The 17,999-nt window shown below is 39.5% G+C and overlaps 1 protein-coding gene across 9 annotated transcripts in view; it reads right to left on the bottom strand.

Moving 5' to 3' along the window:
• ryr3 (ryanodine receptor 3) overlaps nt 1-17,999 on the bottom strand; it is a 382,820-nt gene that overhangs the window by 136,024 nt on the left and 228,797 nt on the right. For all 9 annotated transcript variants that reach the window (XM_072569064.1, XM_072569065.1, XM_072569067.1 and 6 more), the window contains 7 exons: nt 17,077-17,179; nt 16,721-16,841; nt 10,823-10,992; nt 9,825-10,045; nt 6,833-6,923; nt 5,082-5,222; nt 2,305-2,468 (listed from right to left, as the gene is read on the bottom strand). In XM_072569064.1, the coding sequence (XP_072425165.1) occupies nt 2,305-2,468; nt 5,082-5,222; nt 6,833-6,923; nt 9,825-10,045; nt 10,823-10,992; nt 16,721-16,841; nt 17,077-17,179 (1,011 nt within the window). The remainder of the gene's footprint in view (nt 1-2,304; nt 2,469-5,081; nt 5,223-6,832; nt 6,924-9,824; nt 10,046-10,822; nt 10,993-16,720; nt 16,842-17,076; nt 17,180-17,999) is intronic.

Genomic DNA, 17,999 nt, shown 5'->3' with positions numbered 1-17,999 from the left:
GGGAAAAAGACCTTGACTATTCACCCAATCCACCTAATGATTCTATACACCTCAGCCCCCGATACGCCATGGAAAATAGCCCCAGCCTTATCAATCTATCCCTATCACTCAAACCCTCCAACCCTGGCAACATACTTGTAAATCTTTTCTGAACCCTTCCAAGCTTCACAACATCTTTCTTATAGAAGGAAGGCAGAACTGAACGCAGTACCTGTATACCTTTACTTAACAAAAACTTATCTATAATAAAACCAAGAACTAAGAATGCTGGCATTCAGAAATGAAAACAGAAATTGTCACGGAAACTCAGCCGGTTCAGCAGCATCCATGGAGAGAAAATAGAGTTAATGTTTCAGCTTCAGTGATGCTTCAGAACACCTCTTCAAAGACTGCTGAGCCAGTCTGGAATCTCCAACCAGTGGAGATAGTTTATCTTTATCTACCCTGTCTTTTCCTGTTATTACCTTGAAGACCATGATGTTCATGAAAAAGTTTGAACTTGCTTCCGCAGCTAAGTTTATGTTTGATATATTTTCTGACAAAATCATTGTCTTTAATTAGATACAGAAAGCATTGAACAACTTGACTGATATTATGTGCATTTGAATAATCTTCAAAACTAGTATTTGAAATTCTATAGTGATTGCTTAGCAACTTCAACTGCTGCAATTTTACAGAAAAGTCTGTTAATCTACTTTTACAAATAGACCAATAATAAGTGCCATACAGCATGAAGTCTATTGCCATTGTGACATTTTTTTAAATAAAGAGTTAGTTTGCATCTTGTTTTTATTGCTTTCAGATCGAACTGTTTATTATTATGAAACTAACTTACACTACCAATTTTTCTTTAATATCACCATTACCACTCATTTTGTCTTTCATTACATGCCAGCTTTGTCATCTAATTTCACTCGCACTCTATTTCTGCCTTTTCCTTTGTATTGCTGAGAAAAGATGTATTTTACAGAAGCCTTCATTTTGCACTCATCAGGACACGTCAGAGCCAACATTCCTTGTTTAAAATTTGGCAATTAACTGTCAGTTGTCATTAACTAGTGCACTCACCACAGCAACAACTTTCTATCAATCAGAGTCCACTTGTCAACCAATCATCACTCTTCTCTTAGACTGTATTAATGCTATTTTTCCTTGACATTTTTTTAAAATTTCCCTGTTGAGTGCAAGATGAAAAGTTTTGACAAATCTACCTGTTCAGCAATTTTTTAGATTAGATTAGATTCCTTACATTGTGGAAACAGGCCCTTCGGGCTCACCAGTCCACAGCAACCCCCCCGAATAGTAACTCACACAGAACCATTACCCTCCTAACACGAACACTAGTGGGCAATTTAGCGTAGCCAATTCACCTGACCTGCACATCTTTGGACTGTGGGAGGAAACCGGAGCACCCGGAGGAAACCCACACAGACAGGGTGAGAATGTACAAATTCCACACAGACAGTCACCCGAGGCTAGAATCCAACCTGGGACCGTGGTGCTGTGAGGCCGCAGTGCTAACCACTGAGCCACCGTGCTGCCCTAAATACTTCAATTCCATTCTCCTACACAGCTATTTTTAGTCTTTTATTCTACTTCGTCCTCTCCCTTAACTGTGCAAATCCAACAATTTACCAACCCTCCTCAGTTCCAAGAAACATTTAAATTCAACTCAGAGCATTAAATCTGTTTCTCTCTGCACAAATAGTGTCAGACTTGCTGAGTTTTTCCAGCAGATTTTAGGGGCCAAACGGCCCACTCCTGTTCCTTTTTCTTATGGTCTTTCTGCTTTTTTATTTCAGATTTTAGCATTTATCATGTTTTGCTTTTAATAACTTACACAAACTTCACCATCCAGAGAACATATTTAAAATAAGTTCCAAAATACCTAAACATTGTTTTCTAAATGTTTGGATGGTAACAAATCACTATGTAGTAAATAATAAAATTGTTTCGCCATAAATAGACATTAAGGGTAAAATGTTAAAGTGTGTGTCAGGATGCATAAAGCATTCAAAGTAGATAATTTTTAGCCTTTTGAAACTGTGCACTTTGCAATTTGTTAGAATTTTGTATTTGAAATACAAATAGAAATTTCAAATATGCCTTCTGTACCCTGATAAAAGGTGGATTTTTAAAAATCAGGTTGATGAATTTGAAAATTTACTAATTATCTTCTAACATGATGAAGTAAGTAGCAGCACAAAACAAGAGAAATGAGAAATATTTCTCTAAACCTTTGTTCTGTAAAAGAATAAATGGAACATTTAAAGTAAACCATCTTTATTCATTTCAGTGCCATACTTAGAAGTGTTGATAGGTTTTGGGTCAAAGTTGCCTTCTTCATCCACTGAATTCTGCCTTTCCAGCACAACTGAAAAGCTGGAATCCACATAATCAGGTGACAGAGCCCCTCCTATAGCACTCAGGCATGGCAAAGCCATTTTGAAGAGTTCAGGGTTGTATTTCTGCCGAAAAAATGGTGACTTATTAAAGAAAAACACACTGAATTGTTCACAGTGAACAACATTTTTTTTAATGGAAGTGAAAATATGCTAATACTCTATGCAACTCCAAACAAACTTAAAACAATTAATTTCCATAGCATTTATAGTGGGAATCTAATGGAAGAAGGACTAGGTACTACAAAATAAAGAAAAGTATATTGCAAACCAAAAGTGACTTAGATAAATGGATAAAATGATATTTTTTTCTAAATGAACTGTTCTATACTAATCCTCATGGACCCTTTGTTCCTCAACTTCAATTATTCTAAACAGTCAAGCTGATACTAGAAAGTTAATCAATTACTAAACAATATTTCAAATACATTTAATTTTCCAATGAGTTATTCTATTATGATGAGAATAAATAAGTGGCCAAACTGTGTCCTACATTTGGAAGAATTCAACAGTTTAGTGAAAAACAAACACCATTCTGCTTCAAGGAGTTTCAAACTGCAAATAGAAACTCAGATTACTTTCTTGCAGAAAAGACAATTCAGAAGAGGCACAATTAAAGCTTTAATGCTGTTAAGAAGCATGGACAATATTTAAGTAGCTTTCCAGCTTCCTTTGTGAAAAACTTCTAGAACAAACTGTATCTGTCACACATTTAATACGTTTGAAACACAACTGATTCAAACGCTGAAGTTTAATAAAATAAGAACAAAACTGGTATAAACTTTGGATTTTGCGGCCTGTTACTTCTACAATACAAATATTCATTATTTTACGCAGGATTGGCAAAATTAAATTGAGAAACATAAGTAAAGATGTTGGAAATATAGAAAAGTCAGGAGTAACATTGGATTGAATCTTCACATAATTTGGCTTGGTGTCATTTTAATTGAATTTCATGGAGGGTTTCTCTCCACATGGTCTGGTTAGTGTCTCATAACCATCCCAAACTCCCTCATTAACTACTGAACTCACCCTATCTTTGTGGCCTGCTTGTCCAATGTTAGCCAAATTCTATACTCACCCCAACATAATGTACCTGCTCCTGCCAAAATAGTTCAGGAACTGTCTAGGTTATGGTCAGAGGAGGGTTGACTTTTTCCCTCAGGATGGGTAATGGGGATTATAGCACTAAACCCTGCTTGCCCATTTTGAGATCGCCATCCAAGATGGTATCCACAGTCCAGATGAACACCCGGAAGTGCAGGAAGTAGGTAAACTTTCTTCTCCACTCCTCCCTCTAGGTTAAAAAAAAGCATTCCTCTATCTGCTACCTTGCATTCACTATGTCTCTATCGTTGCATCTAGCTCCCACCAAAGCTCGTGTTCTACCATGCTCAGTGTTTCCTGAAGCATCTTCCATCAATCACTACCTCCCACCCTCCAATCTCTCACAATAGGCATTGCTGCTGCCTACTCATTCACTTGGAACACCACAACTCCTTTCACTTACCTGCACCAACACCAACAGCTGAACCACCCACTATCATCTCACGCAATCCCTTCCCATCTCTTGCTACAGATGAAAATGGCACACAATATTTGATATGCAAAGCGATCTTAAGATCCAAGTCCATAATGCCCTGAAAATGGATAAGGTGGTAACGAAGGCATGTGGCATGCTTGTCTTCATCAGTTGGGACATTGAGTATAAAAGTTGATAAGTGATCTTGCAGCTTTATAAACTTTAGTCAGGCCACATTTCGAGTATTGTATGTTCTGGCTGCCACACTATAGGATTGACCTGAAGGCTTTGGAGAAGGTGCAAAAGAGGTTCACTTGGATGTTGCCTAAATTGGTGTGTATTAGCTATAAGAGGAGGTTGGACAAACTTGGATTTTTTTTATTAGAATATTGGAGGCTGAGGGGCGACTTGACAGAAGTATAAAAAATTATGAGAGGATTTGATGGATAGTTGGCGTCTTTTTCCCAGGGTGGAAACGTTAAATACAAGGGGACATAGGTTTAAGGCGAGGGGATAAGTTTAATGGAGAAGTGCTTGGTACGTGTTTTTTTCCCACGTAGAGGGTGGCAGGTGCCTGGAATGCACTGCCAGAGGAGGTGGTAGAAGCAGATATTATAGCAATGTGGAAGAGGCATTTAGAGAGATACATGAACATGGAAAGAATAGAGAGATACAGACAACATGCAGGCAAACTGAATTAGTTCAGAAGGGCATCATATTCAGGACAGACATGGTGGGGCATGTTCCTCTGCCGTACTGTTCTATGTACATCTGGGACTTGGTTGAAAAATGCGACTTGTTGGATTCAATGTTGAAAAAGGCCTCACTCAGCAACCTACATCATTCAGGGGCTGGGAAAGTTCTGTCCAAGATTCTGAATAATAGGTGAGAACAGCAGACAAGAACGTATTGAGGGGTTTCTGAAAGAAGAAGCAATACAATTTGAACATGCACTGACCTTTATTGAACATTTAAGTTTAGCTTTGCAACAACTTTAAATGTCAAGTTTCACGTTTTTGAGGAACCCAATTAGGAATACCTTTTTATTCAAGTGCAAACATGGCACAGATTTAATTTATAATCTTGAACTTCAATTTACCTCTTTCAACCTGAAAGGTCAACAACTTATAATACAACTTAGGTAAATATACTGTTACCTTTGTAGAGAGTGAATCGAAAATTCCCCAGAACAATTTTTTAGTGAGATGTAGTTCTTCTTCAGATGCACTTCCATAACTGCCCCATCCTGATGCCAAGCAATAGTATTTCCAACACTGCTCATAGTGACTGGCTAGAAGCTGTAGTTGATAAAAGAAAATAATACTAATTAACTAAAACTAACACAGCAGAAGAAAACTATATACAAAATAATCAAATTAATACTTCCAGACTGAATTCATGCAGATAAAATGGAATAATAGAGGGACATGTGATTTAATACAAGTTCTGCTTATGATGAGTCAGAGTATCCTGGTTACCATGGGAACAGAGAGCCAGAATAAGCACTAAAGAAATACACGTGTCAGCACACAAAGAACAAAGTAGCTGGTTTTATCATGAGAAGACTTACAAACTAAAGGCAGTTTGATTCAAATACTCTGAACAGACAGAGAAGACAGAGGGAGGGAGAAGGCTGGTGGAGGGGGCTAGGGTAAAGAGGCAGAGGTAGGAAAACAGCAAACACTTTGTAAACCAGTGGGGGAAAGTGTGTTCCCCGTAAACACTCATGCAGAATGCTGGAGGGAATTTGTGTTCTGGTCAAAGAGATTTAAGGACATATGAAGATTCATCCTGATGGGGCTAGGAGGAGGAATCTCCAAAGTCTTTGCTGCCAGAAGTCAGTTTCAGATTGTCAGAAAACCGATGGAGACTGGATGCTATTGCTTGGCAATACAGGGATGAGATGAAGCTGGGAATATCATTGGATTGATTCCTGTAAAGGCTACACTTATTCTGAGGCTGTGGCTATTATGTGTGTTAAATTAAACTCCAACTTATGAATATGGTCAATAGAAAATCAGTATCCGGTAGATTCTAATCTCACTTTCTGAAGCTCAATATTCAAAAAGTCAATAAAATGAATTATTGACATGTTGATACTGTTTAAAATCTGGGGCTCAGATGTTCTGAATATTTACTGCTTGCTTTCTGGTGTTCTCCGAACAGGACAGTGGGGGAAATGGATTTGGTGCTGTTCTGTTAGCCGCCACCACCTTTTACAGGTTTTCCTGATTGGAAATGAATGGCAAGTGCTGATTACTTGTATCAGTTCATATATATTAAATATTATTAAGGACTAATACAACATCCAGCATTAATGTTTCAGTGAAGTTGTGTGTTATTTCCTCATGTTCAGCATCATAAAGACAGTGAAGTGGGGATTTAAAATTTGAAAAGTGGCACAGCCCTTGATATAAAGATGAAAACCTAATTCGTTTTATTATATTTTGCTCTTAACTGATAGCACAGTTATGCTATAATTAACTATTACTAGTGATTTCACCTTTCCCTCGCCTAAAATGTGTAACCGAGATGTCCAGGAAGACAACAAGCAGGCCATCACAAGCATATAATAATGACTCTGTCATTGGATGGTTTAAATGGGGTTAGGTCAGAGGCTGCATTGTCAGTGATGCATTGAGACTTCTGAGGGACTGGGAAATCTAAACCTGTATATCTTCAGAACACTTGGCAAATGAGTAGGCATCAGTATCAAAATATCAAGATGTATTGGTATTTTTCTTACACTGATGAGCTATTCTAACATTGTTGCTATCAGTTTTGAATGGACATCCTTTAGGTAATACATGGACATGTGATTCAATATGTCTTCCTGTTGCTTTTCAATCAAATATTAACCATATTCACGTTCATGATTTATCAATACAAGATTGCTTTTTGCAAATACCTTTAAAGGCATTTTACAGTATTCATTAAGAATGGGAACATCGAACACGAAGCGTCGCAGGAGTGGTTGCAACATTGAAGGCTGTAGGTGCCTGAGGAACAATGGAAAATTACATAGTTACAGAGAAATAAATATAAATATAGATTCTTTTGATATATCATTCAAATATTAACCTGAATAGACAAGTTGGTATCTCATATGCAAAAGATTTACAAGGGTGTTGCCAGGATTGTGTGGGGAGGGTGAACTAGAGAGAGAGGGTGAATAGACTGGGTCCTTTTTCCCTGGAACATCAGATGTTGAGGGGAGATCTTATAGAGGCTTTTAAAATCATGTGGGGCATGAATAGGGTGAATAGTCAAGGTCTTTCTCCTCAGGTGGTAGGAGTCCAAACTTAGGGGGCATAGTTTTAAGGTGAGAGGGTGAAGATTTACAAAGGATCTAAGGGGTAATATCTTTCATTCAGAGGATGGTGCATCTATAGAAAAAGCTGGTCAAGGCCAGTACAATTACTACAACATTTAAAAGGCAACTGGATGGGTATATGAATAGAAAGGGTTTAGAAGGATATGAGCTACATGTTGGCAAATGGGACTAGATTGGATTGGGAGGTTAAGTTCAGCACGGACAAGTTGGATCTAAGGGTCTGTTTCCATGTTTTATAAATCTATGACTAACTATAGCTTGCAAGTAGTCAAATACATGTCATCACCCCAACATAAATTTAGGCGGGAAGAGAACATTACCAACTCACAATTTCCCAGCATGTAGGTACAGCTCAAGGGATATATGACAGCACTTGTTAGTTTTCTTGACTATGTTGATGCATAGCTTCAAAGACAGAGAGGAGCAAATATTGACAAAGTAAATCCCTAATGGTCTGGTTGCTTTTCATTAACTAATGTTGTCTCTTAGCCCTTCTTCTTTATCTACACAAAAACCATTTGGTATTATCATCTGCAGGCATGGTCTTGGCCTCTTGACTGTCAAAGTGCTTTCCTGACATCCAGGATTGGATAAAATCATAAAAACACACAGCATGGAAGCAACCATGTGACTGTCTACCTTGTGATGACTCTTTAAAAGAACAGTCCTGTGCTTTTTCCCACATCCGAAAACTTAAATGCAACTCAATTCCCTTTTAAAAATAATTATGGAAACAGCTTCCATTAATTTTTCAGGTAGAGCATTCCAGATGATGCTAACTCCTGAGTTAAAAACAAAATTCATATCATGCTTCTAAATCTTTTTAAATTTATGATCTCTCGTTACTGATCCATTTGTCAATGGAATCAGTTTTTTCTGCTTGACAAAATCTTTCATCACCCTGAAAATCAGGTCATTTCTCTCTCTCAAGGTTAGGGACAATAACCTGGTGTTGTGTGATTTTTAACTTTGTACACCCCAGTCCAACACCGGCATCTCCAACCAAGTTTAGAGATGACTTGAAAGAGATTCTCTAGACGGGACTGTGACTTCATGTATGTATTAGAACACATGATATATTCCTTGCTATATCAGAAACTCTGTCAGGTTGCAACAGCTGTAGTCTCCTTCCTAACTCCTAACAGAGGTTGAACCAGACCCTATATATTCTCTTCATCTCCTACCCTGTAACATGACTCAGATTGCATGTTTTAACCCATTTGCAGCTGAAACACTCAACCACGTGTTTGCCACTTCCAGCTAATATGTTCACCTGCCCAACCAATTATTCTCTAACCTCTGTAAGATTTCACTCTACTGCCCATGACCCTTTCTGCTTGCTCATCACCCTTTTACAGTGTCTCTCAGTTTCCCAAAGTTCCATGTTGAAAATTCTGATCTCAGTGTTGAAACGTTGAAAGCCATGTCTTTCATTATGTCTGCAACCGCGTTCAGCCCTAAAAATCACTGCCACTCCTTCATCAAAGTCTCTCTTCCTCCCTTAGTTGAATAGTCTTCAATTCCCTTGGATCCAGGGTCTGAAAATCCTTTACTTAACCTATCTCTCCTCCTTTATCACCTTCAAGTATACCTTGTTTATCAAGCTTCTGATTATTAAAAACTGTCGTGTTTCAGTTTTATTTTAAGACCAATCTGTGTCTAAATGAACCTCCTTGAATCAGTTCAACTCACTTGCTTACATTTTTATTGTTATTAGTGATCAACCAAAAAGAGATGTCACTAAACATTAGTATATTGCATTGGTGTTCCTTTGTCCCATATACAGTCTGAAGATAGAGTCTGTAAGTAAATAGAGGTTCTAGATTTGATATATGTATGTGCATGGTTTCAAATTTGGATGAAGAGTTCTGGTAGGTTATAATAGTCCAATCACGTCACAATAATCTTGACATAATGCATGTTTCTAAATTTGTAAAATCAGCCAGCAGGAAGGAACAGGAAAAAACCTTTTAAGCATTAAAACTTGATTATTTTTTCGACTGAATTCGGGATGCTTTGTAATTTTTTAGTCGTTAGTTTTTACATTGTACAGTAAGTGCATCAAAATATGAAAATAAGGATTAGACACAAACACAGTCATCAGAGGTGGGTATGGAAGTTACCCAGTTCTCCAATCATCAGCCCTTTCATATCCAAAAATGATATCCTTGTGGATGTAAATGCTATTTCCTGTCAGGAGCTGCCAATCAAAAACATCATGGCCTTAGAATTAGTTGATTCATTCAGATAAACTTAATCTGTCTGAAATCACATTAGGCAGGTCACTGTACTGGTCTCGCCTTTTCAGCTTCATTTTGGAATCAAACTTTTGAGGATAATTTTCCTGAGCAGTAACCTAGTGGAATAAAGTGTGACAGAAGTCAACGAAACAAAAATTAAGCTGGCTTTCTAAATGGTGAGGGTTCCGTTCTCCCAGAATATTGTCCAGGCAATTAAGCCGGCAATTCCATAAAATACTTAATTTGTATTCTTCAAAATATGAAAATTCTACAAGATCACTGGCGGTGTTTCTAAAGACTTGAACATAAAAGGAAATGTATTGTACCGGCAGATAGATAACAAACATTCTTCAATTGACTCTCTCTGGGCTTTGGTAAGACCAGGTCCTTTTGATAGTCTGTAAATTGTGTGCAGTGTAGAGTCTATCACTGAAGCAAAGTGCTCAGTTCCAGCAAATAGAGGTGCACATCTGGTGAGGAGTGGAAGGACTGCTGAACAGATGTATCTATTAAGGGCAAGAGCTGTCTCTGAAGTACTCAAAGCAGCCTGTTGGAAAAGACAAACAAGTAGTTAGAGAAAAGTATTAAATATGCTTTTTTAAAATCTATATACATGAACAAGAAGACAAAAATAAATTATAACAAGGAGCACTAGCCTGAATCTTTCACACATACATTCATCACATTATGTCACTGATGATTACAATTTCTTCAAAGATGCATCATGTGACTAGGACTACTGTATTTTAAATTGTAACTAGGTATGCTCTGGGCCATAATCAGTTCAGACTGATCAAAATGTAGACTTTCCTTTCCTTTCCAATTTTATAAGTGTCCCTCATCTAAGAAGACAACATTTGTAAGTGTTGCTGGCTGTAGCTGCTCTTTCATGTACTGAAGAACAAGTGCATATTCATGTGAATAAGGTAAGGTAAAGTCACCATAACCCAGACCCTCAGGGCTCTCATTAGAGAGAGAGAGACAATTAATGGCAAGTTTAACCTGAGAGTCATAATGCCTCAGATGAGGGGTGAGATTGAGAAGATGGGAGCCTCATGATGACCTCAGCCAGTGTAGGAATTGAACCCATGTTGTTTGCATCACTCTGTATCACTAAGCAACTGGCCAGCCAACTGAGCTAACTGACCAAACATCTATCCAACATACACCACCTCGTTTTAAAAAAATAGATTCATATATCCACCACTGGCCACCCTAATGGGCATGAGAAGCTTACAGTCATGCAAAAAAGTATAAACAAATAATAACAGTTCACATAAGAAAATCAAATATGGGCATCTTTGCCACCTTTATGTTGACTTACTGATTCAAGAGAAGCAGATGCTTTTAAATCAGGTAAAAATCCAACTTCCAGCAAATGAAGCAGGAAACTTTGGTCCTCAATACCATAAACACGGTCCAGAAACAATACCATGGGCGCCTTGTGGTCAGGACAGAAACTTGCAGACATAGATGGCTCAGAAATAATTCCATCTGCCAAAGCACCAAAATGTATGTTCAAAATGCTGTTTAATTGCAGCTTAGCAATTGTTGCAAATTGTTCAGGTATTGTGTTAAATATGTTCAAATTACTGACACGAGTCCGACAACAACAGTGTCACCAAGTGCGACTTTGTCTCTTGAAGGTTTGACTCTACCTGGTTGCAGGTTCATGAATGACACTCACTTCCCATCATCTCACCCAAGTGTCAATTTTTCCTGTGTGAGCCCAGTCAAGATGGTTCGCTTACTTACCTATGACTCTTCAGGCATGTCCTCGGTACATAGGAACAGGCGTGGGTCAATCAGCCCCTCAAGTCTATTCCACCATTCAATGAGATCAAGGTTGATCTGTGGCATAACCTCCACATATCTACCTATGGCTCATATCCCTTAGTACTTGTGCTTAACAAAAAATAACCTATCTCTTGAAATTAACAATTGATCCAGCATTCATTGTCATTTGTGGAAGAGAGTGCTTCCCAATGTCTCTCCTGAATGGTCTGGCCCTAATTCTTAGAGTGTGCCACCTAGTTCTAAAATCCCCAGCCAATAGGGATAGTTTATCTTTATCTGCCTTGTTTCTTCCTGTTATTATCTCGAAGACTTCGATCAGATCACCCAGAGAGAAAATGGACCTAATTTGTATAATCTGCCCTCACAACTTAACCCGTCATGTCTAGGTTTCAATTTGTAAACATATGATGGACTCCCTTTAAGGCCAATTTATCCTTTTGAAGATGTGGTACTGAGATCTGCTCACAGTACTGCAAGTAGGGTTGAATCAGGAGTTGGCAGAACTGCAGCATAACTTCTATATCCTTGTTCTCCAGTTCTCTAGATATAAAGGCCAGTATTCCATTAGCTTTCTTCTTCTGAAGGATCCTCCAGAACTCACCAAATCCTTTCAGACAGCATCACAGAGAATCTTTGTGGAAGTCAGCCCACCTTTTTTTTCATAGAACCAAAGAGTCCCTACAATGCAGTTAGAGGCATTTGGCTCATCGAGACTGTACTGATCCTTGGAAGAGCATCCCAGTCACACTAACTCCTGTTCACCTACCACCCCTCCCATCCCTGCAACCTGCATTTACCATGGTCAACCCACCTAACCTGCACATCTTTGGACTCTGGGGTGAAACCAGAACACCCAAAGGAAACCCACAAAGACAGAGGGAGAATGTGCAAACGCCACATGGACAGTTGCCCGAGGCTGGATTGAACCAGCATTCCTGGTGCTGTGAGGCAGCAGTACTAACCACCGAGCAACTGTTCTGCCCTTGGCACTATTTTAGTGGTATGAGTTGCCATACCTCAATAAGAAATTACAATTTAAATGTTTAAAGCCATTTTGAAGGATTAGTGAGGTGTAAGTGGATGAGAAGGTAGGCTGATGAAGGGGACACAGTGGTAGGTGGGTAAGTGATGGGGAATAGCTTTCCAGATGGATGAGGGGAGTTTGCAAGTCCTACAGAGCAAACCTTCAATGATGGCATTCAGCTGCTCATCACTTGGCATAAATAGCACACAGTGGGAGGAGTTAAAGGCGAAAGCAAAGAGAAGCATATGGAGTAGATGATTAGCATTAGGCAGTAGAGTTTACTCAACAATGTGACAGTGGGATTAGAGCGTAGGAGACCTTTGATTACTGCCATGTTGCAGTATTTAAACTTAATACATAATAATAAACGGTATTATAAAGAAGCTTTTAGTCAGTTCCTGACCTTGTCCTCTCCTTGAGCAGACTGTCTTGAAACCAAACCCATGGGTGTGAGCATAAAACCACTCAACAAAAGAAGTGGATAGCATGGCAGGTGAACAGGAGTTAGGGTGGCACATGTGTGAGGGCATTGTAACTGGGTGAAGTGGTAGGCAGATAAAGGACATAAGTCAGACCAGTGGATAATTTGGTCTTGTGGAATGGTAAGATCGGATTGGAGCAATAGTCGGAGGGGTTATGTAGCTAATTAGGTTGAGTTAGAGGAAGTTAGTGCATGAGGGGTGTAGTCAGGTCATGATGGTAATTGGGGATCGGGGTAGTCACATCTGTTTTTAGGCAGCAGTGGATATGATGGAGTCAGAGGGCTGGGAAGTTTAAGGATTAGGAGAGGTGGTCAAACTGATGAGGGATGGGCATTATCCAGTGTTTAAGAATGGAGGGAGACAGAAGATGGAAAATTATAGCCCAGTGAACCTGACCCTGATCGGTGATAAGATTTTATAGATAGTGGGTTGTTTAGTAACATTGGTACAATGTTATGGCCTTGTTCTATGTACTGTTTATTTTTTCTGTATTGATTGGGATTTTTTTATATATAAATGTTTCGTAAAAGATTTTGAAAAGATTTTCAATAAAAATACTTAGATAAAAGATTTTACAGCCCATTATTAACGATGAGGTGGATGAGATGGCAGAGCACTTGGACGTACTCGGTATGTCTGACAAATCTATTTGTATTCTTTGTCGAGGTAACGAGCAATTTAGATAAAGGAGAGCAAGTGGACATGATGTATTTGGATATCCAGAAGAACCTTGACAAGGTGCTGCACTGGAGTCTCCTAAATAATATAACTGTCCATGATGTTTGGGGCAAGGCAGAGATATGGATTGAGGCTTGGCTGACTGGAAGAAGGTAGAGAGTAGGGATGAAAGGCTCTTTTTCAGGATGGCAGCTGGTAACAGGTTGAGCTCCGCAAGGGTTCATGTTGGGACCACAATTGTTAACATTATAACTAATATTCTGGATGATGGAACTGAAGGCATTGTTGCCAAGGTTGCAAATGACACAAAGATAGGTAGAGCGGCTGAGGAAGTGGGGAGACTGCAGAAGGACTTGGGCAGGTGAGGAGAGTGGGCAAAGAAGTGGTAACTGAAAACAGTGTGGGGAAGTGTGACGTTATACATGTTGGTAGGAAGCATAATGGCATAGACATTTTACTAATTAGGGAAAATCTTCAGAAATCTGTGGCACAAAGTAACTTTAGAGTCCTGCTTGAGAATTATCTTAAGATTAACATTCAGGTTCAGCTGGCACTTGGAGGCCTGTGACCAGTGAAGTGCCACAAGGGTCGGTGCTGGGTCCTCTACTTTTTGTCACTTACATAAATGATTTGGATGCGAGCATAAGAGGTACAGTTAGTAAGTTTGCAGATGACACCAAAATTGGAGGCGTAGTGGACAGCGAAGAGGGTTACCTCAGATTACAACAGGATCTGGACCATGTGGGTCAATGGGCTGAGAAGTGGCAGATGGAGTTTAATTCAGATAAATGCGAGGTGCTGCATTTTGGGAAAGCAAATCTTAGCAGGACTTCTACACTTAATGGTAAGGTCCTCGGGAGTGTTGCTGAACAAAGAGACTTTGGATTGCAGGTTTTATAGCTCCTTGAAAGTGGAGTCGCAGGTAGATAGGATAGTGAAGAAGGCTTTTGGTATGCTTTCCTTTATTGGTCAGAGTATTGAGTACAGGAGTTGGGAGGTCATGTTGCGGAGTACAGGATGTTGGTTAGGCCACTGTTGAAATATTGCATGCAATTCTGGTCTCCTTCCTATCGAAAAGATGTTGTGAAACCTGAAAGGGTTCAGAAAAGATTTACCAGGATGTTGGCAGGGTTGGAGGGTCTGAACTACAGGGAGAGGCTGAACAGGCTGGGGCTGTTTTCCCTGGAGCGTTGAAGTCTGAGGGGTGACCTTATAGAGGTTTACAAAATTATGAGGGGCATGGATAGGATAAATAGACAAAGTCTTTTCCCTGGGATCAGGGAGTCCAGAACTAGAGGGTATAGGTTTAGGGTGAGAGGGGAAAGATATAAAAGAGACCTAAGGGGTAACTTTTTCACGCAGAGGGTGGTGCGTGTATGGAATGAGCTGCCAGAGGATGTGGTGGAGGCTGGTACAATTGCAACAATTAAGAGGCATTTGGAAGGGTATATGAATAGGAAGGGTTTGGAAGGATATGGACCAGGTGCTGGCAGGTGGGACTAGATTGGGTTGGGATAGCTGGTCGGCGTGGACACGTTGGACCAAAGGGTCTCTTTCCATGCTGTACATCTCTATGACTCTATGACTCAGGAAGACAAATGCAATGATAACATTCATTTCACGAGGGTTAGAGTACGAGAGCTGAAATGTATTGCTGAGGGTGTATAAGGCTCTGGTCAGATCATATTTGGAATTTTGAGAGTAGTTTCGGGCCCCATATCTAAGGAAGGATGTGCTAACCTTGGAAGGGATCCAGATGAGATTGGAGGGGGTGGGTGTGGAGCATGGCGGCTCAGTGGTTAGCACCGCTGCCTCACAGCGCCAGGGACCCAGGTTCGATTCCAGCCTCGGGCAACTGTCTGTGTGGAGTTTGCATATTCTCCTCATCTCTGCATGGGTTTCCTTCAGGTGTTCTAGTTTCCACCCACAGTCCAAAGATGTGCAGATTAGGTGAATTGGCCATGCTAAGTTGCCCATAATGTTAGGTGCATTAGTCAGGCGTAAACATAGGGTAGGAGAATGGATCTGGGTGGGTTACTCTTTGGAGGGTTGGTGTGGACTTGTTGGGCTGAATGGTCTGTTTCCATACTGTTGGAAACCTAATCTAATCTGATCTAATCTAATAATGAGGTTTACAAGAATGATCCCAGGGGGAAAGGCTTGTCATATGAGGAGCAGTTGAGGACTCAGCGTCTCTGCTCGATGAAGTTTGAAAGAATGAGGAGGAATCTAATTAAAGCATACACAATACTGAGAGGCCTGAATAGAGTGGACAGGGAAGATGTTTCCACTAGTAGGAGAGACTAGAACTTGAGGGCACAGCCTTCGACTGAAGGGACAAACCTTCAGAACTGAAATGAGGAGGAATTTCTTCAGCAGAGGGTAGTTAACCTGTGGCATTCATTGCTGCAGAAGGCTGTGAAGGCCAAGTCATTAAATGTATTTAAGACAGAGATAGATAGGTTCTTGAACAGTAAGGGGTTTAGGGGGAGAAGGCAGTAGAATGGGATCAAATGGTCTAATTCTGCTTCCATACCTTATGATCTTATGAAGCAGGGGGAGATCTGTGTACCGCATTACAGGAGTAAGACATGACTTTTATCTAACACTTTCAAGGTAACTATTCAGCTCAGTGAATTAGAATCCTCTGAAGTCTTGTAAACTTAAATCAAAGTTAGGGACTTTTAAAGAGGGTTCTCGATACTGGGTAACTGCCCACCAGACATTTATACATCCCAGGCAATTCCCCTGTAGTCACTGTGTCCTAGGAGTTCTTGTGGGGCACTCACTATTCTCAAATATCCAGAGACTGGAAGACCTGGACATTAAAGAGTCGAGATGATATTCTAACATGGGCAAAGAGATTTTGGCAACACAGCAACATACCCTATGATGTATGTATACACGTCCAGAATGAATGACAAACAGGAATGGGAAGTCTGGGTGATACCCCTTTGTGAACGAGAGTGCCATACTACAGACACTAAATAGAAAAGATGGAAGACGGAGGAAATGGCACAGAAAATTAAGTCAGAAAAATAAGACAGTTTGAAGGAGATGAGCATTTTCTCTGTAAATAATGTCACAAGCAATCATATGTTCTACACACATAATGTACAACATAATCCACCGACCATCAGAACATAATTTGTCATTTTACTCTAGGGAACAGCATGGAAGACTTCTAGTTTATATTAAAGGTGATGCGGTTTCCAACATTACATTAGGGTTTATAACATACCTTGATTAACAACTGGCAATTTCAGTGGAATACTAATAATGCCCACCAGATCCTCAGTTGGCACCAGGGACCGGAGTATTGCTCGGATTCGAATAGCTTCACCTTTACCTGCTTGGATTAGCTGATACAAGAGTTAAATTGCAGTAGATATGTAACAACAAGGATATGCATTCAAAATCAAAATAAATTTAGAAGTGTTCCTGTTATTGTACTTAAGACTTTAAAATGGATCATTACCACCTTCCATAAATCTTCATGACATTAAATATTTCAGAAATGGATAATTTACCATTGATTCAACACTCCATAATCTTAATGAACTCAATAAACGTATTGTTTTTTAAAAAATTGCTTACATGCATTTCTGGAGCACATCGGCCGAGAAGATCAATCAGAGCAGAATAGAAGGACATGATGGAATAACCCATGTGTACAATTTCCTCATCCTCCTCTTGACTACTGTTAATTAAGAATTCATTTTTTATAGATATGAGATGGTATGCTATCATTTAGATATATTTAGACCATTTAGATACATTTAGACCACAACTTTAACAGTACATTAGCAAGGGAGGACCTGAGATCAGAAGAACAATGTGTCAATACTGTTTGAGCAAATTTCAGAAACAGCAAGGGACAGCAGACATTGGTTGAACTTATTTATCGGCCAAATTTATTTATTTAGGGTAGTGTGGGGCATGATATTAACAGGGAATGGTAGAAGCAAGTAGCATGGGTAACACAGTTATTATGGGTAACTTCAATCTGTGTAAAGACTGGGTAAACTACTCGAGCAATAAGGCTGAGGAGGATGAGTTTCTGGAATGTTTTAGGGATGCCTTTCTAGAACAGGATGCTGAGGAACCAACTTAGATGGCATGCTTTTTGAGCTCTATCACAACATTTAAAATTTGACATTATCTACAAAAGTACAGTTGTTCTTCTGAGGCAAAAATGTTAAATTTCAAAATGGCAAATTATTAAAACATTAGACACAAATTAGTTGAGATGGACTGGGAAAGACATAATTGTGCATAAGTATTGAATAGTTATAAAACACTATTTCATAGAGCCATACAGATGTACAGCACAGAAACACACCCTTCAGGCCAACTTGTCCATGCCTACCAGATATCCTAAATTAATCTGTCTCATTTGCCAGTACTTGGTCCATATCCCTCGAAACCCTCCCAATTCATATACCCATCCATGTATGCTGTAATTGTACCAGCCTCCACCATTTCCTCTGACAGGTCTTTCCATATACGCACCACCTTCT

This window comes from Chiloscyllium punctatum, chromosome 4 (assembly GCF_047496795.1).
Source record: "Chiloscyllium punctatum isolate Juve2018m chromosome 4, sChiPun1.3, whole genome shotgun sequence".
Taxonomy (NCBI): Eukaryota; Metazoa; Chordata; class Chondrichthyes; order Orectolobiformes; family Hemiscylliidae; genus Chiloscyllium; species Chiloscyllium punctatum.
This window is presented reverse-complemented; position numbering and strand designations above follow the sequence as displayed.